The sequence below is a fragment of the Tiliqua scincoides genome, chromosome 3, assembly GCF_035046505.1.
Source record: "Tiliqua scincoides isolate rTilSci1 chromosome 3, rTilSci1.hap2, whole genome shotgun sequence".
In the NCBI taxonomy this organism is placed as follows: Eukaryota; Metazoa; Chordata; class Lepidosauria; order Squamata; family Scincidae; genus Tiliqua; species Tiliqua scincoides.
In genome coordinates, this window is record NC_089823.1 from 159,461,309 (window position 1) to 159,488,019 (window position 26,711).

The 26,711-nt window shown below is 46.1% G+C and overlaps 1 protein-coding gene across 1 annotated transcript; it reads left to right on the forward strand.

The window, feature by feature from the left end:
• LOC136645169 (lipase member M-like) lies at window positions 1-23,300 on the forward strand. Its single transcript, XM_066621408.1, has 9 exons — window positions 1-99; window positions 1,001-1,123; window positions 5,155-5,345; window positions 7,804-7,913; window positions 9,880-10,016; window positions 10,808-10,954; window positions 14,228-14,299; window positions 20,740-20,805; window positions 23,067-23,300. Exons 1-9 carry the CDS (start codon window positions 1-3, stop codon window positions 23,298-23,300), a joined length of 1,179 nt encoding a protein of 392 aa, XP_066477505.1.
• The last annotated feature ends 3,411 nt before the right edge of the window (window positions 23,301-26,711 follow it).

Sequence of the window (26,711 nt, forward strand, 5' to 3'; positions counted from 1 at the left end):
ATGTGGCTACTGCTTGTCGTGATGGTTCTGCCAGGAACTGTGAGACCAGAAGAAGCCACATGTAAAACAGAAGTAAACCCTGAATTATCGATGAATATTGTAAGTCGTGCTTTCAGAAAAATAAGCACTACAGTATGACGTTTTTGACCACTCCATTCCTAGATCCAGGCCAGTTATTTGAGAATGCTGTGTGTGTGTGTTGACTCCCAGGCAACTTCATTCAAGTGCTTAGACTGAACTGAAAGGACAAGTTTGAAGAACCTGCCTGCTTGTTGCTGCATGCAGGGAAAAAACCAAAACATTAAACCTTGCATCCTGAATAGTCTCCCAAGGGGGAACATTACACAACCCTGGGTTATACATTTGACCTGGAGTAGTACTTCAGTAGTGTGGTAGAGAAAGGGTGCCAGTTCTCTTCTTCTGTTTTGCAGTTAGCCTTCTGGGTGAGTTCAGCAGTCTATGTAAATAGGACTCTTCCTCCCCCCCCCTTTTCTCTGGGGGAAAACAAATCATGTGGACTAGGCATTTATGCAAATATTCAAGTTTGCAATAGGGCTCAGTTCATATTGAAGGTTATCTGCAGGGAGGGAGGGAGGACACCACTCCTCCACCACAATGAGGTGGTGGACGAATATAACCCAACCCAGGACGAATATAAATACTGTGACCATGTTACACTTCTTGGCCATGAATGTTCAGAAATGCTTGTGAAAGTATTTTCATCTCACCAACTTCTTGCCTTTGTATTGGTGCTGTAATCTTCTGGCTGATTTATTCAGAGGTTTCTATTCATTGTCTCATATTCAGATGCCTGATAACAAAGAGCTTTCAATATAAACATTAGTCTCCAAGCACAGGTCAGCAAACTTCTTTCTTTCAATCATCACATCAGGATGTGTCCTGCATTGCACTGGGAACTGACCCTTTCACTTTAAATTACCCTTGGGTTGAATCTTCTGTGGGAAACAATTTGCTCTGGTTTGTGTTTGTTTCCCTGCAGAGTCAGAGAATCCAGTACTGGGGATATCCTTCTGAAGAATATGAAGTCGTTACAGAGGATGGCTATTATCTGAGTGTGAACAGAATTCCTGGAGGTAAAGAGAATCTTGGGAATACAGATCAAGTATCATTATTAGGAAACAAGAAAAGATATGATCCACTGTTTTAGTCTAGGTGTGCCTAAAAGACTGGGTGTTTCCTGTGGGATTTTTGACTTTTGAAATCTGAACCTTAAATCCTTATTTCATGATGGAGTGTTACATCGCTCCTTGCACTATGTAATCTCTGCGTGAGATCACTTATATGAGTAAGGCTGCAATCCTATTCACACTTCCCCGGAAGCAAGCCCCATTAACTATAATGGAACTCATTTCTGAGTAGATAAGCATAGGATTAGGCTCTAATTCAGGAAGCAGGACCCAAGCATCATTTTGGGGGTTTCAAAACACACCTGTAACATTGGCCCCTATCCCACAGTATTCTATTCCACAGTATATGGAGTTCCGGTGTTCCGGGGGCAAAGCAGTATGTTTCTTCAGGTGCCAGGGTGCCCATGTAAAGTGTCTCTTCCTCCGTGTCTTCCAAGCCAATTGCGGCTGCAAAAGCAACATGGAGGTGTCTCCTCCATTTTGCTCTCACCTTCCCAAATGGCTCAGAAGCCAAAGGGGAGGGTCCACTTTATATGGGTGTCTGAGCACCTGAAGAAACTTACTACTTTGCTCCTGCCTCCAGGAACACCAGTGTTTGTTTGTTATGACCATGAGACATGGTAGTATAGTGAGTGAGGGAAAGGAGAGAGAGAGAGAGAGAGAGAGAGAGAGAGAGAGATCTTTTGGGCCTGTAAATGCCCCTGATTATTATGGTGGTTTGTTCCTCCCACCAGCTGTCCCTTCTTCTGCCTACCCACAAGGAATTCTGGGACTGAAAGTTCTTGAGTGCACATGTGAAATGTCAACGGACCTTGAATCAATAGACTGTGGAAATAATGGGCACTGTATATTCTTTAAAAACTTATCATTTGTGCTTATGCATGCACAGACATGTAGTTTGTGCATTGCCATAAATGCATTTGGATTTAATGGACCATCAGCATCAACAGGCACAAGACTTGTACAGAGTTGTACACAACAAGAGTTGTACAGGTGAGGCCTCAGTATCTGCGGAGGATCCATTCTTGGACCCCCTGTGAATACCAATAACCATGGATAATAAAATCCATTGTTTTGGTCCATTGAAGCCCTCTGGAGGCAACCGGGGTTGCGCTGGAGGGCTTTCCTGGAGGTCTCCACCCTGAAGGGCTTCCCCAGGCCTCAGAATGTCTTATAAGAGCAAAAAAGTCACTTCCAGTCTCCTTCTGGATACTGCAGATTCTGTATCCCTCTGGAAACTAGAAGTCGCTTCCCCCCCCCCCCCAAATGGCCATTCCGAAGCCCACAGATGCAACTGGAGGGCTCAGGTTGTGCCAAGTCTGGCTCAACATGGGTTTGGGGGACCCGCGTTGAGCCAAATCCAAGGATATAGAATCTGTGTACAGAGGCCCCACAAATATGGCATGATAATCTGTCTTGGGCCCAGGGCCTCTGAGAAGAATTTTATCAGGGGGTACAAAGTTTCTTTTGGGCCCTTTTACAAAGGGGGTGTGTGCAACAGAGCGGGGCAGGATGGCGATGGGTGAGCAGAATGGGAGCAAGGAGGGGCAAGACAGGATTGGGGGGAGGGTGGAGATAGCTGGAAAAGTCTTTGGAGCCCAGGTCTACTCACCCATGTGGCATCGGCAGCTAAGTACAATAATACAGAAAACCAAACACACTCCTAAGTGTCTCTAAAATCTTTTAAACATAGAAAATCATGCAGAAAATTAGCATCATCATATTTAGGCTCACACTAGAATGGGAAGTGTCCTGTGTGTGCCAAAACTTGCTTCTGCAGCAGCTGTAGTCTTACAGTTGTGTCCCTGATCTTCTACCCACTCCTTCATGGTTAGCAGATCCACAAGCCAAGGAGCTACTGTAGCAGGCCAGTTTGCTCCCAGATTTGACACTGTGCTAAGGACTGTCATGCATGCATTCCCTGGCTCAGCATGTATGGCTTGCCAGTAGCTGTAATAGCTGCAGCCGCACAGTCGTGGTAGTGTCCCCAGCATCCCATGGAGACAACAAGTCTGAGTAGAAAGGAAAATGTAAGATCCCAGGAACTTTCTGGGCCCCTTCCTTTGGCTCCTGGGCCCCCTTTCTGACCCTGGGCCTGGGTACAAATTACCCCCTTTACCCCCCTCTCCTAGGCCCTGCTCAGGCCTAACTAGCAGGAGGAAGAATCCTACTGTCCCAAAATGAACACTGTGCTTGGGCCCACCTCATCTTCCTCACTATTAGCATGAAATCTGGCATGGGAGAGGAAGTGGAGAAACCACAGGCTCTACCTGGAATTATGAGAGGGAAGAGAGATTGACAGCCCCATCCTACATAAACCTTCCACTGGTGAAACTTACATTCCGCCAGTTGAGTCTGCAAGATCCAGGAGAAAGTACCTGGATCCTGCCAGAATTTGCCCTCTGGTGCCTTGCAGTCTGGTGCTGTGCACTCATGAGCTAGTGTCTAGGCCACCACTCACTGGTAATGGGTGGCATCAGCACCTGGCAGTGGGAGGAACAGGAGTGAGAGGGGGAGGAACAGGGGAGTTCTCTGGTGGAAGCTCCATGGCAGGGTCAGTCCTTGACATCTGGGAAGCTCCTCTCTCTCAGGCAGGCAGGTCAGGTTACAAAGTTTTCCTGAGGGAAGGGGCTCCCTCGATTCCAGACCGACCTTGCCTCTAGGCACGATAGTTTGGCTTTTTCCTTGGTCAGCTTACCTGACATTCAGAAGTGTCAGGCCCCTTCTCTACTTTTAAACAAGTTGTGAGGAAAAGGACATCCTGCCTGCGCTCCCCTGAGTTTCAACCTCCAGCGTGGGGAAGAGCCATCCTTGTTCCCCAGTGTGGGAGAGACTGCTGTCCTTGTAGCAGAAAATGGGGTTGCTTCTTGCCCCCCAAGCAGCTGGACAACTATAGGGTTCATGCTCCCCTCCGCTGTGGGGAAGAGCATAGGAGCCTGGCTGCAGGGCAATTCTTGGCCACTCTGCCTGAGCTCCCACTGCCATCCTTGTTCAGGCAGAAAATGGGATTGCTTCTTGCCCGTCTTAAGCAGCTGGAGATCTATGGGGCTCATGCTCCCCTCCGCTGTGTGGAAGAGCATAGGAGCCTAGCTGCAGGATGGTTCTTAGCGGTGGATCTGAGCTCAAGCCCTTTCCCACTAAAATTACCACAGCAAAACTGCACCACAGCAGCAGGCTGCTTCCCAGAAGTTGTGTGGAGAAGGCAGAACTATTCTCCTGATTCCTGCTCAAACTACGGTGCTGACAAGACAAGCCTGTTTCTTGCCAAAACACCACACAGCAGGTAAGGTGCTGCTGAGGATGTTGGGAGGGCATGGCAGAGGGCGACGCAGTCCTTCAGCAGCCAGGTGAGGCGTTTTTTGATTCAGAAAGGGGGCAATTTGTGGAGGATGGCAAGCCCCTCTAGAAAGGCATCTGAGACCCCATGTCCAGGCGCTCTGCTCCCTGCCTCTTCCAACTGGGAGGAATTAATGGCCACGGTTCAGAGCATGGTTCAGGCGAATGTCTCCTCCAGCTCGGCCACAACTATGGTAACCCTCTAGAGATGGTAACCCTCTAGCTGGCCCAATGTGGTTTCGATCCCTTTTAATCCACATCAGGGCCAGGCTGAGCTAGCCATTGAGCCCCCCCCCCCCCCGAAGGTCTTCAAGGAGAACTCTCCAACCATTGGAATGCAGCATGCACCTCCTCGGAGCACTTGCATTGGCAGAGGGGATTTAGGTTGGATTGGGCTGTGATACAATGTAATGCATATGTCCTGTGGAGGTGCTCTGCACATCATCTTCCACATATATTTTTTAATCTCAGGAGGTTCCATTTCATTCATTTGCATGATTGTGTACTGGTAGTTCACCTCTGAGCTTCCAAGCTGTGTTGCAAGTTGAGCCGTTTCTTCCTTGCATCCAAATTCAACATTTTAGTCTCTGCAGAATGTTATACATTTGTATTAATGTTATGTATTATAAAGCTTTTAACTGTATGACATTTTTATTTTTCAGGCTCCAAGGCTGCCATTTTGCTAATGCATGGTTTGATTCTGGACGGCAGTAACTGGATAGCAAACCCACCCCCTAATAGCCTTGGCTTCGTGCTCGCAGATGCTGGATATGATGTGTGGATTGGAAATAGTAGAGGAAATTCATGGTCTAGAAGACACCGATATCTTACAGTTGACCAAGTAGAATTTTGGAATTTCAGGTAAGTTAATATTTTGCAAACTGACTTAAGTTCATCCTTCAAGGGGCTTTATTAAACATGCTTTATTTATAAAACAAGTAGTTTTTATTTAGAGCGCCAACTGATCAGGTATGCCAGAGTGTCAGCTATAAAATGTGGCAAGTGGAGCGCTGCTGTGCGTGGCCCACCCACCTACCCCGTGTCCACGTGGCTTGAAATTCCCCTCCTGGAAGCAGTTGGCAGTGATATCATCACTGCACCGCCACCTAGTTCTTGGTGCAGTGCTGGTAAAGATTCTCCAGTATTTAAGGAGTTTTGGAGTTTATGCCATCTGGGGGCAAGCATATTAATCTTGCTACCAGGGTGAGAATGGATCTCTAGTTTCTTCTGTATTTGTATAAAAATATGTCATAGTGGGTGACTAGACTCGGAGCAAGTGCTGATGTACCTGTTCCTGGTACACAATCAAGGGAATTCTTTCTAATCAAAACACAGAGAGACAAGGGAAGTTGCCTAAGGCAGTGTTTCTTAAACTGTGGGTTGGGTGGGTCCCGATCCAATTTCAGGTGGGTCCCCATTCATTACAATATTTTATTTTTAATATAGTATATGTTACCATGGTATGTGACTGCATTTGGGGAAATGCTATAGTAAATGAGATATGATAGTAAATGGGTAGGATTGCGGCCAAGGATTATTAAAAATCTTCCTGCTTGATGAGGTCACTTTTGGTCATGACATCACTTCCAGTGGGTCCTGACAGATTCTCATTCTAAATGTGGGTCCCAGTGCTAAAAGTTTGAGAACCACTGGCCTAAGGGATTGATCAAGAGACGTAATGCTAACAACTCACATGCAGATATATAAGAAACACTTCACAATCAATGTGAAAATACTGTTTCACAATGCAGATGTGCCAGGGGAACGTCAGGCACATTGGTATGGGATTATATTATAGATACAAAGTGCAGGCACAGACAGGTTACATAGTGAAACTCTTAGCCCAATCCTATTTGCTGTCTTACAACACTGGTACAGAGTCCACTGAATAGATTAGAAAAATCTCCCTGCCCCTTTTCCCTCCTCAGACATACACCACCAAAATAAGTGGTGCGTGTCCAAGGAGACCCATAGGCAGCCCTAGGGCTTATGTGGAGGTAAGTAAAAATTATTTGTACTTACCACTTGTTTTCCTTTGGTTTGCCCCTGCCCAAAATAGAATGCAGTGTGTGCATTTTTGGCACAGCTGGTGGCAGGGGATAGGCTCTGACGTTCATTCAGTGCTGATGTCTTGATTAAAAGTTGTATTAGACAAGATACAGATATAATAGGGATAAATACACAATACAGATTCAAGCTGGAGGTTTACGAAAATATGACATTGAAAGCAAGACATTGCAAAATGGGATTAGGTTCTCTTCCCAGAGTTCTTGGGCTTGACCTGACTTTCAAGGAAAGCCATATCCATATTGTCCATTTTGGGTATATGGATCCATAAATCCATATTCATTGTGGCAAATAGTTGGCATAGGCAAGCAGGCACTTGCTTGAGAGGTCCTGTCGGGCATTAAGGCATTTAAGGTTCATGATTCCCTATGCATACATAATACCACAGGAAAAACAGGTGAAAATAATTCAGGGAAAACACCACAGGTAATTCCTCATGAACAGCAGAAGTAAACTGGTTAAGTGGAAAAAGCAACAAGAAGCAGTCTGAAAGGATGAGCTGTCCCTCTAGTGCACTGTTCTTCAAACTCTGGGTAAGAACTCACTAGGTGAGTCGCGAAACAATTTCATGTGGTCCTCATTCATTTCAATATTTAATATTTAGTACATTAGACTGGATGCCAATATGGTATGTGACTGCATTTTGGGGAGATTTTAACAGGCTTTTTAACAGGCTACAATGTATATGCTTTTAACAATGATAGTCAATGGGGCTTACTCCTGGGTAAGTGTGGGTAGAATTGCAGCCTAGGATTTGTTAAAAATTTTTCCTGCTTGATGATGTCACTTCTGGTCATGACATCACATCCAGGTCCTGACAGATTCTCATTCTAAAAAGTGGGCCCCAGTGCTAAAAGTTTGAGAACCACTGCTCTGGGAGATGTGCTGGGAGATGGACAGTGGCAGTGCGACCCACCCTGTTGATTTTCCCAGAGCTCTAGGCAGCTTAGATACCATCAACCATGGTATTCTACTGGGTGGATGGAAGAAGATAAGAGTTGCAGAGGGGATGGGGCACTCTGCTCATTCTTTGAAGGTAGGTCATTTGTGTGTTTGTGTGTGAGGGGGGTCTGGTCTGTGAAGTGCCCTCCCTAACTACCTTGTTTTTCCTCCTCCTTGGAGAAAATGCGATGTAGTTGAAGACTGCTTAATCTTCTCTTCTGTTAGCTAAATATGCCTGCTCGTGCTTCTTGGGAAAGAGGCAGAGCAAAAAAGGTGCTGCCTTCTCAATGATGTGCTTTCTGGTTTGCAGTTTTCATGAAATGGGCATATATGATCTTCCTGCCATGATAAACTTTATTCTCCAGAAGACAGGACAGGAGAAAATCTATTATGGTGGCCATTCTCAGGGAAGCACCATAGGTAGGTCAAGAATGAAATTTGGAATCATAGGAACATTTTTGTACTCCATATACTCTAGTGATTTTTAACCTTTTTCAAGTCAGGGCATACTGACAAAGCACTAAAAGGATCAAGACCCACCATCAGGTTTTTGACAACTGACAAGACACACCGTGCTGCCAGTGGGGGGGCTCACATCCCCTACCGGCCCTACTAATAAATGACCTTCCCTCAAATTCCTGTGGCACACCTGTGGACCACTTGCGGCATGCCAATGTGCCATGGCATAGTGGTTGAAAATGGCTGCTCTGGTGCCACAGCTCTAAGGCAGTAGAACTTCCAAGTTCAGGACCAGCACAGCCAATTTGCTAAAAGGACAAGTGCAGTGAATGCTTTAGGGAAAGAATTGGAATAAATGGCAACCCATGCATGCCAGCCACCCTCACCTGTCACGCTGCTGCCTCATTGACACCACCACTCTTCCCTTCTCCTTCCAACTTCCTGCTAGCCATTCCAAAAGGTAGAAAGGATGGGGAATGGAGGGCAGATCCAGGGATGAACACCATTGCTCTGGTATAGAGATGCTGGCAACATTCTTCTGAGCCAAACTTGAAATGAATTGCAGGGGCTTCTTCAAATCTGCCTCAAGAAAAGTCCCTCAAATCCTTTTCAGATTGTTTTAAAAGCTGAGAAGAGAAGTTCCAGTTCCCTGCTCCTCATTTAAGGTTCTACTGTGTCTTCATCAAATTGAATAGGGGTGAATGGGAGATTTTAGGAAGGTTTTCCCTGATTGCTTTCAGTGCTCTTTTTAAGGGGTGCCTCTGGAAAAGGAGGTTGAAAAAGTCTACCTTGGTCTTTTTCTCCTCCCCACTTTTCTCAAGGTCTGCCCATGAAAACAAGCTTCTATTTGAGGATTGGACTGATTTGGTTTGGGAATGATTTCCAATCTTCCTGGCTCCTCTCTGATTCAAACCTCGAGAAGCTCATTCATCTCTACTCAAGTTGTCCCCCACTTCCTGCCTTCTTTCCATTCCCTGTATGTCTTGTAAAATAGCAGGGAGTGGGAAGCAGGAAGAACATAAGAAAAGCCCTGCTAGCGGCCCAGGGCCTGTCTAGTCCAGCTCCCTGTATCTCACAGTGGCCCACCAGATGCCTCTGGGAGCACACACAGCAAGGTACCTGCATCCTGTTGCCACTCCTTTGCATCTGGCATTAAGGGGCAAGCAGCAGCCAGGGTGGCAAGAAGAGCAGGAGGACTGGAGCTAAGGAGTGGTGGTTGGGGTGGGATGAAAATGTCAATTGGGTTTGACTTGGGGCGAGAGATCAGCAGGCATTCAGAGGTTAGGGAGACTTGGTGAGGGTGTTTGCACTCACCAAATGCTGGGAGAGTGTTTAGGGAGAAGGTGCAAAAAACAAACAAACCCAAAAGTGTGTGCCATGGAAACAGCACTACTGGTGAGTAGCTGGTGGCAAATCTCGTCGCTTCAGACTTTGGAGTGGCTTTGGTGATTGTTCCGAAATTGGCTTGGGCTAGTACAGAGATTGTGCTGAAATAGCTTCTGCCAGCTGGCAGAAAAGCAGATATGAACCTGTGCAGCAATCACAGCTCAATCAATGCATTGATTTGCCCTCTGAAAATACATAAATTCCACAGCTCCAAATGATATGCTGGGAAATGTTCAGCCATAACCTGGATACCTTTGTCCATTCTTTCTTGTCTTGTTTTTGTTTCTTCTCCTTCCTTTCCTCTGGATGACTGGGGCTTGTGACCAATAGGTGGCATCAACAATCTAGGAAAGCTTATTACTAAGTATCCTTGCATTTTGTATCATTTGTTCTTTGCCTTCATTTTTTAAAAAATCATATTTGGTATGAATATTAACTTTACTAAAACTGAGTTCTAAAATAAGTGTCTATCTGAAAACACTGAATTTCTCTTTTTATTATTATTATTTTAATGGTAAATAGAGTTCCTCTTGTTTTCTAGCTTTTGTGGCATTTTCTACACTGCCTCGATTAGCTGAAAAAGTGAAGATCTTCTTTGCTATGGGACCTGGATATACACTGCAATTTAGTATAAGTCCTCTTTTACAGCTGACTCGTTTGCCAGCTGCATTGTTGGAGGTATGTTCTTCCAGTGGCCTCGCCATATTTATATATGCACAGCTTCCTATTGAGAATTTCTCATCATGTATCATTTAGTTTTTTATTGTAAATTGTCTAGGAAGCTATTGTTGTTGAAATCTGATCTCTAGCCATTCACAGAATAATCTTTGCTGCCTCCTTCTGCCCCTCAGCATCCTGCGCTGCCTGAAAAGCTGATCCTGAGGGCTGGGATACCTTTGGTGATTGTTGTTGTTGTTGTTGATGATGAGGATGATGATGAGATACTGCTTTTCAACAAAAAAAGCTCACAAAGTAGCTTACAGTGAAAACCAGACAAGTAAATGGACCCTTGTCCCCAAAGAGCTCACAATCTGTAAAGGTGCAGAAGAGACACCAGGAACAGCCACAACAAAAGACACTATGCTGGGGTGAAGAGGGACGGTTACTCTCCCCCTGTTAAAATAAGAGGAACACCACTTGAAAAAGTGCCTCTTGGCCAGGTTAGCAGTGGTACAGACTATAGTGTGGATTACAAGAGAAGGAAGGGAGAATCCAAAGAAACTGGATAGAGAGATCTTTTGTGAGCAGTATTGATGCATGGCAGTATCACTCGGTGAAAGAAAGAAAGAAAGAAAGAAAGAAAGAAAGAAAGAAAGATTAGAGAGGACAACAAAATCTGTAGTCATTTTGAAAAAGACCCCTTATTTATGTGAATCGGCTTCAAGAATATGTGTACTGTTCTGTTATGACACAATGCAGGTGATTGATGAATGATTCCCAAAATATAAGGAATCTCTGAATTTCTACAGATTATATTTGGCAAAAAAGAACTGTGCCTGCTGAGTCCAACCCTGAGAGCATCCATTGCCCAAAAGTGTGGCTGCCGGCTGATAGACAATCTCTGCAAACAAGCTCTTTTCCTTGTCAGCGGATTCAATGAGAAAAACCTAAACATGGTATTTCTGTGTGTATTTATTTTATTTACCTATTTCAGCTATTTTTATTCAGTTTATCACCTGGGAGGGGCTATAGCTCAGAGGTAGAGCATCTGCTTTGATCCAGCTTTGATTCCTGCCATTTGGGTTTGAAAGATCCCCGCCTGAAACCCTAAAGAACAGCTGCCAGTTGGTGTAGACCAGTGGTTTCCAAACTGGTGGGTTGTGACCCACCAGCCAGCGAAGAACTCCGCTCTGGCCTCTTAAGGGGCCGGTGCAGTGAGATGGTCACAACAGGATCGCCAGGATCGCGCTGCTGCCAAAGCTGATGGGGGAGTTTACTTACCTTCTTAGTGCCAGCCTCCAGAGGTGCAGGGAGCCCCACAGAGCCCTCCACAGGGCTCCCCAAGCTTCTGTACGTATAAAAAAGTGATCAGAAACCACTTCCAGTTCTGCAGTCAAGAACCAGAAGTGGTTTCCGATAGCTTTTTATATACTTAGAGGCTTGGGAAGCCCCCACATCCCCTGGAAGCCGGCACTGCAGAAGGTAAATAATCCCCCCATCACTCTTGGCAGCAGCATGAACATGGGAATCCTGTTGCTGCCATCCTCCTCCACCCGCAATGACTTAAGTGGTTCCCCCTCCAGAGGAGGACTTTGGGAACCACTGGTGTAGACAAAATCTGACTCCGCAAAAGGCAGTTTCCCATGATCCTATCAATAGTTCTCAATGCAGCATGCAATATTTCAGAAGTTTAAGATGATGATGATAATTTTAAAAGATCAAAATATAAAGGGCAGCAAGAAGAAGGGGAGTTGCAGCGAGCAACAGGATGTCTTACTTCCTGAACATTTGTTTGTGCACCGTCTAATGAATACTCAAGAAAACAGATATGGGAGAAAGGGCCACTTTATTAGCGTTTACAACCAAAGGGGAGGCTGAGACCTGCAACCACAGAGGGAGCAAAGCCCCCCATGGTGCGTGAGCGGGATCACTGGGCGGTATCAGAGCACATCTGCCCCCAGGCTGGCATGCACCCGACTCCAAGCCATGCCCCATTCTCAGGCGGCATAGCTCATCCAGGTCTGTCCCTTAAGGGGAAGGCAGCCAGACCATGGGCTGTGCCGCCTTGAGCCGCTAAGCCTCTGAGGCGTACCCCGCGGTCCCATGTGAGGGCCCCGTCTGTCCTCATGCCGCCGAGCCCGAGGACTGCAATTGGGTTCTGCCTTGCCTATGCCGCCTGAAGGTACATGCCAAAGTCCATTTCACACCTCCTAACCTGCACCACCTGTCCACCTAAAGTGACCAATGGCAGTTCAAAGGGGAGAAAACCCCTTGCCCCTGACAGTCTGGGGTAGGTGAAAAAACTGCCTGCCCTTGGCCAATTGCAGAAGGCAGCAAAAAATTCCTACCCAGCCCCGAACAGCGACCAATGAAACTCAGACTGCCTTAAGGGCGGGCGGACGGGTTTCCACACAGTGCCCACGTGCGAAGGAGGAGGAGGGCTGGGTATTGACCCTTAAAAGGCCTCTGCCTCCGCTCAGTTCCAGCCCACCACCTCCTCCACAGGGAGGAGACTCTTGTGTTCCAGGCCAGGCTAAACAAACTCCGATCACCCCTGTAATTGGGCAGTCGGGATTCTCAGTTGTTTGAGCAAGAATAAGTTAACCAGCTTTGGCCTCTCTGCAACCCTTCTCTTTTTTTCAAGACAGTTGGTGTGTCCCCCGCCAAACCTTGGGCCATCAATACAAGAACTATTGCAGGTTTGGTTCATGACCAGCAGTTACTGCTGATGGTGTTCACCTAATTCACTGCATCATCTGACATCTAGGACCAGCTCAAGACCTCTTGACTTCTGGGGCAACTTGCCAAATGGTGCCTCCCTTATCTGATGATGCCCCTTCTCCCATGTCTTAGCTGAGCAGTCCCCTCCATATTTTTTTCTTCCTCCCTGTACCCTTCTTCCTTCACAATTCAGGAAATGGAAGGAGGAGCAGTGGAGGCAGGTAGGTGAACAGAGATGATCGCCCCCTACCAAGCTGCTGCCTGAGACAATTGCTTCTGTTGACATGTCTCCTATAATTCACCAAGTGGTTCTTCAGCTATTCCTTTTTATATTTTTGTTCCTTATTGCATTTTTCTTGGCTCGCTGTGTCATTTCTTGTGACATGTTCATTATACCTGCTGGTTATTGAGCCATGGTGTTCCTTTTTCTACACAAGCTTCTCCTGCTCAGGAGCAGGACCCTGGTATCCCTAGGCATTTTGAGCCTTGACATAGAGAGCATTCCGAAGACTAAGGGCCCAATCCTATGGGCCTCTGAGCCAGCGGTATGCTGGTACCGCCAGTGCCAGGTGTTGCAAACATGCCATAAAGCACATTTGTAGCACCCTTTGAGTGCACAGCCCTGCCAGTGCCACAGAGGAAGACTTGGCCACCGCCAACAACCAGGCAAGCGCTGGCAGTGCAGGGGCAGGAGGAGGATGGTGGGAAGGCGTGGGGGAGGAGGAGTTCCTGGTTTGGGTGGAATGGGGGAGGGACTGGCCTGGGAGAGAGTAGAACCGGCAGAGGCCTCCTGTGCTGGATCCTATGCCCTGTGTTGGACTTGGAGGCCCGACATTGGGCTTCTGAAGTCTGCGCCAGTGATTTAGCTGGTGCATACCTGAGTGGCCCCATTGTGGGGCTGGAGCTTTACTCAGGGTAAGAGAACAAATGTCCTCTTCCCCCAAGGACATCTCCAGTGGCTTCTTTGGCCCTGCAAGACATAGCGGTGGCCATTTTGGCACCACTGTAGCCTGCAATGCTGGGAAGCATAGTATTGGGCTGCCGGTAATACTAGAAAAACCCAAGAGCATTAGAAGTGGTCCAGTTTCAGAGAAGTAATAGTAAGGCTAGTTCCAGGATTGTGGAGGCTCCAAGACAAGACACTCTCAATGACTTTTTTCAATTAGAAGAGGTGGGCCATGCAAACTGAACGTTTTCTTGTGGTACTTCTGGTCTTCTTGGTTTTACATGCAAGTGAGCATGACACTGCTATTTGGTTGGTAAGTCTTTCATTGGTATTCCAGCCTTAGCTCAACTTGTGGTACTCTGTCTCATGCAGGTACTGCCAGGTGCTAGGGACTAGCTGTTTTTAGCTTTACAGTGTGGCTCCCTGATAGACTTATCTTAGGAAACTGTGTGCACAGGCCAAAAGCAGTGCATGAGAATTTGTGAAGCAGTTTTTTGCTTCTAGCAGGGTAGAAAAGTCCTTTGAAGGAAAGTGACTTCTAAAAACACCTTTTTCCTTACAGAGTCGGACTGATGTGTATAAATCGCGATTCCCAGATTACACCTCTGTAAAAAATTTACTGCACTGGGGCCAGGTAGAGTTATCAAAATGGCACATATCTTTTGAATATTTTTACCTAGCAAAATGCAAAATAACTTCCATGATGAGTGTTTAATTTTTTATATTCCTATTCTCTATTGTTATGGTCTCTGACCAGCATAAAAGAAATCCATGCACAGATCACTCCCAGTAGTATAGATCACTCCTAGTGCATAGATCACTCCCAGTGATCTGTGGAGGGTACAAATCACTATTCTTAAGATGGTCTACTACAGAGTTGATATAAAAATTAACAGAGTGAGGGCCAAAATGCATCCCTGCTACACCCCCTTTTGAGTTGGTATTGCATTGGTAAGGTGACCATGCAGCTGCATTTCACTTTTAGTGAGGTATCTCTGTGCAGAGATTGTATGAGAAAAATCACTGTTAATGGGCTTCAACTACAGGTCCAACCTTGTTATACAAGGATTTTTTATACATGGATTTGACTCAACACGAATGGCCACTGCAAATGATAAGGAATGTGCTGATCGCTATAGAAGGGGAAAAATCCATCCCTTTAAAATCACAGTTTAAAAAACTGCTTTTCTTACTGTTGTTGAGAAACAGTTGTGCAAATGATCATTCCATTCTTCAGGCAGGGGGTCCTTTGCATTTCATCATCATCATTCTTTATTTACAGTCACAGACACAACATTCACAGAACATTTAAAACTTTTAAAACATTCATAAAAACATTTTAAACATAACTTTTATGAAAAAGAAGCAAGAATATTCTTATGTGTTCTTTGTGCTAATAAAAGAAACTTGGCCACTGAATCTGTTATGGACTTATTCTTATCAGCTAAGATATATTTTGAATACCACGTAAATGCCCTACCTAGAAAATTACACATAATAGGCTTAATGTATCTTATACGCTCGTCGCTGTAAAAATTACATACAAAAAGAACATGTTCCGAAGTCTCTATTTCAATATTATTACAGGGAGCAATCCGAAAGGCGCCTTATCCAAACGCCATAAAGCACGTTTGCGTCTCCCTGGGAGGAAGCCGTGTTGACACATGTGGATGCACTGATGCGTGGAGGCCGGCAGAAGCCTCCGCTGTGGCTTCCTTGCTGCTGTTTGTGTGCTCTTGACGTGCCATGCTGAAAATCAATATCTTTAATCTGTTTATGGACTTAAATGTGTAAAACTCATAAACCTTTACCCCTGCTAACTGGGTAAGAGGCACTCTTTCAAGTGGGTGCTCCTCTTTTTAGCAGGGGGATAGTAAACTGGCCCACCTCACCCAAGCAGTGTCTTTTCTAGTGGCTGTCTGCTGGTATTCTTTTGCACCTTTTTAGATTGTGAGCCCTTTTGGGACAGGGAGCCATTAGTTATTTGATTTTTCTTTGTGAACCGTTTTGTGGACTTTTAGTTGAAAAGCGGTATAATAATAATAAAAATAATAAAATTATTATTATTATTATTATTATTATTATTATTATTATTATTATTATTATTATATGACAGCAAAACAGCTGTCATCGACATGGAGCTGAGCAGGCTGCAGATGGACATCGTCGCCCTTCAAGAGACTAGGCTGCCAGATTCCGGATCTGTCAAGGAGAGAAATTTCTCATTTTTCTGGCAGGGAAAACCACCAAACGAAACCAGGGAACATGGCGTTGGCTTTGCGGTCAGAAATACCCTGCTGAAATCCATCATCCCACCTACTGTGGGAAGTGAAAGAATTTTGTCCCTGCAGCTCCAGTCATCAGCAGGACCTATCACTCTCATCAGTGCTTATGCACCAACTCTGTCGTCTCCAGCAGAAGCCAAAGACAAATTCTATGATGACCTGGCCACCACTATCAAGAAAATCCCTGTAAAAGAGCCATTGTTCATCCTCGGCGATTTCAATGCTAGAGTTGGTGCTGATAACAGTTCATGGCCCACTTGCTTAGGTCAGTTTGGCACTGGGAGGATGAACGAAAATGGCCAACGCCTGCTAGAGTTTTGCTGTCATCACGGTCTCTGTGTCAGCAACACATTCTTCAACACAAAGCCCCAACATAGAGTCTCTTGGAGACATCCAAGATCAAAGCACTGGCACCAGCTCGACCTGATCCTCACCAGACGCTCCAGCCTTCCCAGCATCAAGATCACACGCAGTTATCATGGTGCTGCCTGCGACACTGACCACTCCCTGGTGTGCAGCAGAGTGAAACTGCAAACAAAGCAACTGTATCACACGAAAAAGGAAGGAAGACCTCGCATTGATACCAGCAAGACCCGGGATCAGAGAAAAGTGGAGGAATTTGCACAAGCGCTTGAGGAATCTCTTCCAGGCCCGGCCGACGCAAACGCATCCAACAGATGGGAACATTTCAAGAATACCGTTTACAACACTGCCTTGTCCATATTCGGCAAGAAGACCAACAAGGCGGCAGACTGGTTTGAAGCCCACTCTGAGGAGTTGACGCCAGTCATTGAGGAAAAGAGGAGAGCTCAAGCAGCATACAAGGCCTGTCCCAGTGAGCGCAACCTGCAGGTCCTCCGAACTGCTCGCAGCAAAGTCCAACAGACTGCCAGGAGATGTGCTAACGACTACTGGCTCCAGCTCTGTTCCGAGATACAGATAGCAGCTGACACGGGCAACATCAAGGGGATGTATGATGGTATCAAGCAGGCCCTAGGTCCAACACAGAAGAAAATTGCCCCTCTGAAGTCTGCCACAGGCGAGGTCATCCAGGATCGGGCGCAGCAGATGGAACGCTGGGTGCAGCACTACTCTGAGCTATATTCCAGAGAAAATGTAGTCACCGAAGAAGCACTGAACAACATTGAGTGCCTGCCTGTACTGGAAGAGCTTAACAGTGAACCAACCCTAGAAGAACTTCACGTGGCTCTGGACTCCCTTGCCTTTGGCAAGGCACCTGGAAAAGACAGCATCCCTGCTGAAGTCCTAAAGTGCTGCAAAGAGATCATCACTACTGAGCTGCATGAAATCCTCTGTCTCTGCTGGAGAGAAGGTGGAGTACCTCAAGACATGAGGGATGCAAACATCATCACGCTGTACAAGAACAAAGGTGACAGGGGTGACTGCAACAACTACCGCGGCATCTCTCTCCTTAGCGTTGTAGGAAAGCTGTTTGCCCGAGTTGTACTAAAGAGGCTCCAGGTACTTGCAGAGAGCGTCTATCCAGAATCGCAGTGTGGATTCCGAGCCAACAGGTCCACCACTGATATGGTATTCTCCCTTAGACAACTGCAGGAGAAATGCAGGGAACAACGACAGCCACTCTTTATAGCCTTCATAGATCTCACAAAGGCTTTCGACCTGGTCAGCAGAGACGGCCTCTTCAAGATCCTCCCCAAGATTGGATGTCCACCCAGGCTCCTCAGCATCATCAGATCTTTCCACAAGGACATGAAGGGCACTGTTGTCTTCGATGGCTCCACATCAGACCCTTTTGACATCCGAAGCGGAGTGAAGCAGGGCTGTGTTCTTGCACCAACCTTGTTTGGGATTTTCTTCGCTGTCCTGCTGAAGCAGGCCTTTGGAACTGCAACAGAAGGCATCTATCTCCGGACCAGATCAGACGGAAAGCTCTTCAACCTCTCCAGACTGAGAGCAAAATCCAAAGTCCAGCTGAAATGTCTGCGTGACTTCCTCTTTGCTGACGATGCAGCTGTCACTACCCACTCTGCCAAAGATCTCCAGCAGCTCATGGATCGTTTTAGCAAGGCCTGCCAAGATTTTGGACTGACAATCAGCCTGAAGAAAACACAGGTCATGGTTCAGGATGTGGACTCACCTCCCTGCATTACAATCTCTGAGCATGAACTGGAGGTTGTCCATGACTTTGTGTACCTTGGCTCAACGATCTCCGACACTCATTCTCTCGATACCGAGCTAAACAAGCGCATCGGTAAAGCAGCTACCACGTTTTCCAGACTCACAAAGAGAGTCTGGTCCAACAAGAAGCTGACGGAACATACCAAGATCCAGGTCTACAGAGCTTGCGTCCTGAGTACACTTCTGTACTGCAGCGAGTCATGGACTCTTCGCTCACAACAGGAGAGGAAACTGAGCGCTTTCCACATGCGCTGCCTCCGACGCATCCTCGGCATCACCTGGCAGGACAAAGTTCCAAACAACACAGTCCTGGAACTTGCTGGAATCCCTAGCATGTATTCACTGCTGAAACAGAGACGCCTGCGTTGGCTTGGTCACGTCGTGAGAATGGATGATGGCCGGATCCCAAAGGATCTCCTCTATGGAGAACTCGTGCAAGGAAAGCGCCCTACAGGTAGACCACAGCTGCGATACAAGGACATCTGCAAGAGGGATCTGAAGGCCTTAGGGATGGACCTCAACAAGTGGGAAACCCTGGCCTCTGAGCGGCCCGCTTGGAGGCAGGCTGTGCAGCATGGCCTTTCCCAGTTTGAAGAGACACTTTGCCAACAGTCTGAGGCTAAGAGGCAAAGAAGGAAGGCCCATAGCCAGGGAGACAGACCAGGGACAGACTGCACTTGCTCCCGGTGTGGAAGGGATTGTCACTCCCGGATTGGCCTTTTCAGCCACACTAGACGCTGTGCCAGAACCACCTTTCAGAGCGTGATACCATAGTCTTTCGAGACTGAAGGTTGCCAATACATTATTATTATTATTATTATTATTATTATTATTATCCATAGACAGAATCCCCAAATAGGCTCAGAAAATGCAATTTGATGGAAAAAGTTTTAAATCAGGAGCTAGTATAAACATCATTCCCTAACACGTATAAATATCCTGAAGAAGCATCAGCATATAACATTTTTATCTAATACCTAAATGCATATAGCCAGGCAATACATTCTAATGATGAAACGCCTGCCTCAAGCCGTAATCCTGCTGCCGGGACACATCTTGGTTGACCAAGAATAGATCTTAAAAATGTAGTAAGAACACTCTCAATTCTTGAATGAAATCCCAGAATCCAAACTGGGCACCCATATAAAAGTTGAGAAAGAACCTTAGCCTGAAAGACTTGAATTGCGGTGGGTTTAAATTGAGCTCCTTTGGTAAAAAAAGAAACGGGTGATTGCCTTGATAGAATTCTGAGCTGCCTGTATAACAGACTTTCTATGGACGGCCCATGAGAGATTATGTTGAAATGTAATTCCCAAATATCTAAAGTGGTCAAAACATCCACTTTTTAATAACTCCATGCTGACAAAAGACCAACATTTTTGTTTTACTATTATTTATGGTCAGCAAGTTGTTCTTACAATAAGATATGAAGGTGCTTATTAAACGCTGAAGGCCTATTTCAGATAATGATAACAAAGCAGCAGCATCTGAATACAACAATAGTGGGCATTTAGTATTTCCCAACTTAGGTGTATGGGAATCTGATGCAAGGCAACACTCATTCAAATTGTTTAGATAAAGATTGAATAACGTGTGGGCTAGTATGCATCCTTGATGGACCCCTCTGATGGCAGAAATAGATTTTGTCAAATTCCCTTCTATCCCACATCTTACTCTAAATGTAGTGCCCTGATAGAGATGCGTAATGAGATAGAGTAGTCTCTTGTCTATACATGTTTGAGACGACTTTAACCATAAATTGTCTCTTGGGATAGAATCGAAAGCAGCTTTTCTAATTGCTGACTGCCTCAACAGTAAGAAAAATTGTTTTTAAAACTACAATGGTAAAGGGATGCATTTTTTAATTTTTTTAAACTGCTTTTATTTAACACATTTCATGGTATCAGCAGGGAGTCCCAAAATCAAACCCCTGTGGATATTGAGGCATGACCTTATTCCATTAGGAGCAATGGAGGGGCAAGAAACCTGGAAGTGGGTCTTCAAATTTATTTTTCCATTTTTTTTAATCCATGGATTTTTATCCACTGGGGTTCTGGAACGGAATTCCAGCAGATAACAAGGAACAACCTGTACTCGAAAACCCTGACTTGAGAAATGAAGTCAAATGCAGCCTTTAGATCTATGAAGGCAGGATAAAGAGAGGTTGTTCTATGTGAGATATATTTCTCAACTAAATGTTGTAGGTGTTTAATTTGATGGACTGAACTTCAGCAATTACTGGCAGTGTTCCAGCAGGAACAGTAGACACATACAATAATACCAGCCTCGTAACCTCAAATGTTCTACCTACTCAGGACGTGGTATCAGAGGCAAATTGTTGAGTTGTAACAGTTGAATATGAGGACATGTAAGGTTCAGTGTAGAAGGTTAGAAATCTTTCTGTCGGTTTCTATGTCAGTAACAAAATTTCTCCCCTAATGAAAATTGTTTACAACAACATAAGAGAAAATCTGCCAGTGAGAAAACTCTATAGATTGCTGTGTACTGAAGCAATGACCGTGCAGGCAATATTCTCAATACATTTCCTCTCCCAACAGTCTTCATCCTGCTTTTTGGGTGAGAAGCCCAGAGACTTGCTAAGGCATTGTTTTTCTCTTTCCTTCTCTAGTCGGCCAAAACAGGGAAATTCAGATACTTTGACTATGGCTCAGAAAATATAGAAGTATACAACCAGGTAGGGATGCACTGAATTTTTTTTTAATTCTGTGTGTTACCAATCAGAAAAGGATGTTTCTCTGAATAGAAAAATTGTAACTGACCAGAGGTTAGAAATATCTGACATTGTTTTGCTGTTGTGACTTCCTATGAATTTCTTTTAGAGTACAAAACACATTTAGAGCCTGATCCTATCGAGGTAACCGCTGGCCCTCCAGCCCCACAGCTGGTGCTGAGCATTGTAAGAGCACCATAAGGCACTCTGGCACCGATGGTGAGCATGCAGCCCTGGTGGAGAGGCCAGCACCAGTCAGCATAGGCATCAGAGCCAAGAGAAGGTGTCGCTGGAGCACTGGGTGGTGAATAGCCATACTGGGGTGAGGGGAGGGCGTGGGGAAGGCAGGCAGGGGACCGAACTGGGCAAGGGAATCAGGCCCAGGAGGGGGAAGGGATGGTGGCTAATGTTGCCACCGTATCCTATGCCCCCTCCCAAGCTGCAGAGACTATATGGGCCTCCTTGGTTCTGCACCACTGTACCTCATGGTTGTGCCTGGCGCATTAGATTGGGCTCTCCAGGGGCTTGCTCCAGTTTTCTCAGTTGGGAGAAAACCTCCCTTCCTTCCTGAGGAACCCATTACACCCAAAACCATTGTTGACTAGCAAAGTAATATATGACCCCTTCCTCAGAGCATTCATTTCTTCCATGTATTCAGAAGAAAACGGAGGTTATAAATAATAAATCATAATTTTTGCATATCCACGTGCAAAGAGGAAATGTGCCCAGTGCGGGTCCCCTTAAGAGCCCTCAGGCCCCGCACTGCCCCACTCCGGCTTCCCACCAATCCTCCACAGCAGGGGTGAGAAGGCTCAAGTGTCCCTGGACCAGCCAGACAAACCCCAGTCCTGGGCTTGGTAGCCCAGCCCAGCCCAGTTTTATCCCCTACTGTTCCACAGCGTGCTGCTGTGCCAATGAAGTAAATGCTGAATGCTATGAAGGGACGACCAAAAGGCCAATGAGAGGTAAGTAAAAAATATTACCCCCAGTATGTCTTCTGGTCACTTATGGCTGTTCTTGGATCCAAATCAGCTATTTTGCTGGTGTTAAATCCTTAAATCCAAGGATGCGGGCAGGTGCGAGCTGGAAAATTAGCGATAGGATTCAGCATTGCTTTTGCCACCAAGATCCACGCCCTCCAGCTCAGTCTTCACCCCTTCCCTCCCCCAGCCTCCCCCTGTTTGCCCACAACCTGCCCCCTCCGCCACCTTACCTAGTTCAGCATGGGCTGGGTCTGTCAGTGACAGGTGTGTGGAGTTGCCAACTGTTTGCATTGGCAGCTCCAAAGCCATTTACAGCATCACCACTGCAATTACGACAGCAGAACATGAGTTCCTCTGTCATAAATCAGCAATAGGATTGGGCTGTTAAATAAATGTCATTAAAGTATCTTGCACTTTTAGGATGTCTGTCTAGCCAAATAAGCTTCAGGTTCATTTTTCCTCACTATTTTTAACTCCATATTTAGAAGTAATCTAGAAGATTACTTTTGAAGATAATAATAATCCTATTTATTATAGTTTATTATTTCATTTAACCTTGTGTGGTGCAGACAAAGGAGAGAGAAGGTGATGCTGTCCTTGCAAGAAGGAAAGTGATCCTGCTATACCCATGTACTTATTGGCACAAACATAGGAGGTTTCTGAACCCACTGTCATTTTCTGCAAGAACTTCCATCAAAACAGTCATGATGTTTCTCTAATGTTTCATCTGAGGAGGAACCTAAAAATGTTGCTTTAGGTCAGGGGTGTCCAAACGTTTTGGCAGGAGGGCCACACCATCTCTCTGACACTGTGTCGGGGGCTGGTAAAAAAAACAAATTAATTTACATTTCAAATTTGAATAAATTTACATAAATGAATATATTAGAAATGCAGCTTAAATGAATGAATGAAGGTCTTGCAATAGCTCAAGGCCTATAAAAGGCCTTTGCTGTCGCTGCTGCATCACAGATGTGAAACAGCAAGCAGTGGAGGGAGCCCTTGTCCCACAGCTCACACGAGAGCTCAAACAGTTGGCCATCACGCTGAGAGCAGTTGCATCAGGCCAGCGTCGGCTCCAGCAAGTCGCCAGAGGCTCATTGGAAACTGGGGGCTCCCTGAGGGCTGGATTGGGAGTCCCCAAGGGCTGCAAGTGGCCCCAGGGTCGGGGTTTGGGCACCCCTGCTTTAGGTGAACATCTGTAGTATGGCATCTGTAGTACTGGTTCTTCTTTTTCTTTCCCAGACTACTCCTCCCTTTTACAAGTTGGAAGACATCTTTGTGCCAATCGCAATGTGGAGTGGAGGGCAGGACTGGGTTTGCCAGCCAACAGAAACTGCAGAGCTGAAGTCTCGACTCAATAGCATCATTCATTACAAAGAAATACCTGATTGGGTTCACTGGGATTTTATTTGGGGCATTGATGCTCCTCAGTGGATGTACACTGAAATTCTTCACTTGATGGAGAATCAGTTGTGAAGCCAGCAGGGATAAAAGAGTATTCCTTTTCTCATTGTTATGTAAATGTTTCTCAGGGCAATTATTATGAAACCTGCCTCTTAATGTGACTCCAATAAAATAAATAAATGCGTATTTTACAACAGAGTTTGTGCGCAAGGAATTATTCTAAACATTTGTCCTGACCAATGAGAATGATTGTTCTCAGAGCCAATGAAGTATTATTATGAAACAGCAGAGAACCAGCAAGTTTTTAGCATGCCTCAGCTCTCATTTCCATATATCAGAGCTAATTAAACTGAACTCTTATTCAGTTGTGTCAGTGTCATCAAGTTGGCAACTGGTTTATTGTTGGTTACTGATTTGTTGGGTGACCTCTTCTGTTATATATTTAAATAGATGAATAAATAAAGTTAATGGGGGTTACACCAACCCTAGTAATGCCACTGCATTTATGTAGTGTGTATGATATTGTAATTTATTTTGAATAGTCTGGTACAGGAGGAGTTTCATCATTGGGGTGATGCAATGAGTTCTCACACTGGGTTACATGAAACCTAGTGATGCCTCTGGATGAAGAGGCTGCATTTTGACTGTGTATGATTCAGTTTTTATGAAGCTGGGATATATGATATTCCAGCACCATAAACATTATCTCCCCCGCATTCCAGATTCCGGATCTGTCAAGGAGAGAAATTTCTCATTTTTCTGGCAGGGAAAACCACCAAACGAAACCAGGGAACATGGTGTTGACTTTGCAGTCAGAAATTCCCTGCTGACTTCCATCAGCCCATCATCCCACCTACTGTGGGAAGTGAAAGAATTTTGTCCCTGCAGCTTCAGTCATCAGCAGGACCTGTCACTCTCATCAGTGCTTATGCACCGACTTTGTCGTCTCCAGCAGAAGCCAAAGACAAATTCTATGATGACCTGGCCACCACTATCATGAAGATCCCCGTAAAAGAGCCATTGTTCATCCTCGGCGATTTCAGTGCTAGAGTTGGTGCTGATCACAGTTTGTGGCCCACTTGCTTAGGTTGATTCGGCATTGGGAAGATGAACGAGAATGGCCAACGCCTGCTAGAGTTTTGCTGTCATCATGGTCTCTGTGTCAGCAATACGTTCTTCAACACGAAGCCCCAACATAGAGTCTCTTGGAGACACCCAAGATCAAAGCACTGGCACCAGCTCGACCTGATTCTCACCAGACGCTCCAGCCTTCCCAGCACCAAGATCACATGCAGCTATCAGAGTGCAGCCTGCGACACTGACCACTCCCTGGTGTGCAGCAGAGTGAAACTGCAAACAAAGCGACTGTATCACACGAAAAAGGAAGGAAGACCTCGCATTGATACCAGCAAGACCCAGGATCAGAGAAAAGTGGAGGAATTTGCACAAGCGCTTGAGGAATCTCTTCCAGGCCCAGTCGATGCAAACGCAACCAACAGATGGGAACATTTCAAGAATGCCGTTTACAACACCGCCTTGTCCATATTCGGCAAGAAGACCAACAAGACGGCAGACTGGTTTGAAGCCCACTCTGAGGAGTTGACACCAGTCATTGAGGAAAAGAGGAGAGCTCAAGCAGCACACAAGGCCTGTCCCAGTGAGCGCAACCTGCAGGTTCTCCGAGCTGCTCGCAGCAAAGTCCAGCAGACTGCCAGGAGATGTGCTAACGACTACTGGCTTCAGCTCTGCTCCCAGATACAGGTAGCAGCTGACACAGGCAACATCAAGGGGATGTATGACGGTATCAAGCAGGCCCTAGGTCCAACACAGAAGAAAATTGCCCCACTGACCACAGGCGAGGTCATCCAGGATTGGGCGCAGCAGATGCAACGCTGGGTGCAGCACTACTCTGAGCTATATTCCAGAGAAAATGTAGTCACCAAAGAAGTGCTGAACAACATTGAGTGCCTGCCTTTGATGCAGGAGCTTGACAGTGAACCAACCCTAGAAGAACTTCGCGTGGCCCTGGACTCCCTTGCCTTTGGCAAGGCACCTGGAAAAGACAGCATCCCTGCTGAAGTCCTAAAGTGCTGCAAAGAGATCATCACTACTGAGCTGCATGAAATCCTCTGTCTCTGCTGGAGAGAAGGTGGAGTACCTCAAGACATGAGGGATGCAAATATCATCACGCTGTACAAGAACAAAGGTGACAGGGGTGACAGCAACAACTACCGTGGCATCTCTCTCCTTAGCGTTGTAGGAAAGTTCTTTGCCCGAGTTGCACTAAAGAGGCTCCAGGTACTTGCAGAGAGCGTTTATCCAGAATCACAGTGCGGATTCCGAGCCAGCAGGTCCACCACTGATATGGTATTCTCCCTTAGACAACTGCAGGAGAAATGCAGGGAACAACTACAGCCACTCTTTATAGCCTTCATAGATCTCACGAAGGCTTTTGACCCGGTCAGCAGGGATGGCCTCTTCAAGATTCTCCCCAAGATCGGATGTCCACCCAGGCTCCTCAGCATCATCAGATCCTTCCACAAGGACATGAAGGGCACTGTTGTCTTCGATGGCTCCACATCAGACCCCTTTGACATCCGAATGGGCGTGAAGCAGGGCTGTGTTCTTGCACCAACCTTGTTTGGGATTTTCTTTGCTGTCCTGCTGAAGCAGACCTTTGGAACTGCAACAGAAGGCATCTATCTCCGGACCAGATCAGATGGAAAGCTCTTCAACCTCTCCAGACTGAGAGCAAAGTCTAAAGTCCAGCTGAAATGTCTTTGTGACTTCCTCTTTGCTGACGATGCAGCTGTCACTACCCACTCTGCCAAAGATCTCCAGCAGCTCATGGATCGTTTTAGCAAGGCCTGCCAAGATTTTGGACTGACGATCAGCCTAAAGAAAACACAGGTCATGGTTCAGGATGTGGACTCACCTCCCTGCATTACAATCTCTGCACATGAACTGGAGGTTGTCCATGACTTTGTGTACCTTGGCTCAACTATCTCCGACACTCTTTATCTTGATACTGAGCTAAACAAACGCATCGGTAAAGCAGCTACCACGTTTTCCAGACTCACAAAGAGAGTCTGGTCCAACAAGAAGCTGACAGAACATACCAAGATCCAGGTCTACAGAGCTTGTGTCCTGAGTACACTTCTGTACTTCAGCGAGTCATGGACTCTCCGCTCACAACAGGAGAGGAAACTGAACGCTTTCCACATGGGCTGCCTCCGACGCATTCTCGGCATCACCTGGCAGGACAAAGTTCCTAACTACACAGTCCTGGAACGTGCTGGAATTCCTAGCATGTATGCACTGCTGAAACAGAGACGCCTGCGTTGGCTGGGTCATGTCGTGAGAATGGATGATGGCCGGATCCCAAAGGATCTCCTCTATGGAGAACTCGTGCAAGGAAAGCGCCCTACAGGTAGACCACAGCTGCGATACAAGGACATCTGCAAGAGGGATCTGAAGGCCTTA